Genomic DNA, 1,509 nt, shown 5'->3' with positions numbered 1-1,509 from the left:
CAGCAACATGTCCCTCTCCTGTAGAGACACAACAACATCATCGTCTGTCTCTCAGCAATGTGTCTCTCTCCTGTATAACACAGAGTAAATGTACTAACAGTGTTGAAGTAGTACTACTAAAGTAATACTCACGATGACGTTCTTTACGTAACCAGCCGTCTCCAGAGCCTGAAACAGAATCAGGTTTACTACAACATGCAGTATATTCTTCAACATCGGTAGAATTAGCAGTACCAGCAGAAGTAGTATTAATAGTACCAGCAGAAGTAGTATTAATAGTAGTACTACTAGTACTTTGTACCTTGGACAGGTCGTCGATTATGTGCTGTTGCTCCAGAACCTGTAACCGTAGAAACTCCATCTCTCGCTCATCTTGGCTGTAACCATGGTAACTGGTGGAGTGGCTCCGGTCCAGGTCGTTAAGGGAACTGGGTCGTCTCTGTGGACCACAACAAACCGCAGTTACCATGGCAACGTTTCCTGTCTACACACAACTCATCCGAGCACGGATGTCCAAAAAGAAAAAGGACTCACTTTAAAGCTAATAAATATCTAATATAATAATAATAACAACAACAACAATAATAATAATAATAATAATATCTTTTATCTTCGTATTTTTGTGTCTTACTTTCTTTTTCTGTTTAAAAACACATGTACAAACAAAATAAAGGATGGACGGATGGATGGAGGGATGGATGGATGGAGGGAGGGAGGGAGGGATGGATGGATGGAGGGAGTGTGTGTGCTGTGTGTGTGTTGTGTTGTGTGTGCTGTGTGTTGGTGTTGTGTGTTGTGTGTGTGTGTGTGTGTGTGTGTGTGTGTGATGTGTGTGTGTGTGGTGTTGTGTGTTTTGTGTGTGTGTGTGTGTGTTCTGTGTGTGGTGTTGTGTGCTTGTGTGTGTTGTGTGTGTGTGTGTGTGTGTGGTGTATGTGTGTGTTGTGTTTGTGTTTGTGTTTGTGTGTGTGTGGTGTGTGTGTGTGGTGGTGTGTGTGTGTGTGTGTGTGGTGTGTGTGTATTGTGTGTGTGTGTGTGTGGTGTGTGTGACTGTGTGTGTGGTGGTGTGTGTGTGTGTGTGTGTGTGTTGTGTGTGTGTGTGTGTGTGTGGTGTGTGTGTGTGTGTGTGTGTGTGTGTGTGTGTGTGTGTGTGTGCTGTGTGTATGTGTGTGTGTGTGTTGTGTGTGTGTGTGTGGTGTGTGTGTGTGTGTGTCGTGTGTGTTGTGTGTGTGTGTGTGTGTGTGACTGTGTGTATGTGTGTGTGTGTGTGTGTGTGTGTGTGTGTGTGTGTGTGTGTGTGTGTGTGTGTGTGTGTGTGGTGTGTGTGTGTGTAGTCTCAGGATGAGCGGGACACACCGGAGGTTCCAGTTGAAGATCTCTGAGCTGAGCTCCGTGGTCAGGAAGCTGGAGGACCGCAACGCCCTGCTGTCTGGAGGAACGCAACGAGCTGGTGACGCTCTCGCTTCTCTCTTTCTTCTTCTTCTTCTTCTCTTCTGGCTGCTGGCTGTCTGC

The 1,509-nt window shown here is 45.9% G+C and overlaps 1 protein-coding gene across 1 annotated transcript in view; it reads right to left on the bottom strand.

The window, feature by feature from the left end:
* The window catches only part of jakmip3 (Janus kinase and microtubule interacting protein 3), a gene marked incomplete in the record, with an annotated part of 60,184 nt that overhangs the window by 15,927 nt on the left and 42,748 nt on the right, over positions 1-1,509 (bottom strand). The window contains 2 exon segments of the mRNA XM_032511754.1: positions 133-168; positions 302-439. Coding sequence (XP_032367645.1) covers positions 133-168; positions 302-439 — 174 coding nt within the window.

Source organism: Etheostoma spectabile, unplaced genomic scaffold (genome assembly GCF_008692095.1).
Source record: "Etheostoma spectabile isolate EspeVRDwgs_2016 unplaced genomic scaffold, UIUC_Espe_1.0 scaffold458, whole genome shotgun sequence".
Taxonomy (NCBI): Eukaryota; Metazoa; Chordata; class Actinopteri; order Perciformes; family Percidae; genus Etheostoma; species Etheostoma spectabile.
This window is presented reverse-complemented; position numbering and strand designations above follow the sequence as displayed.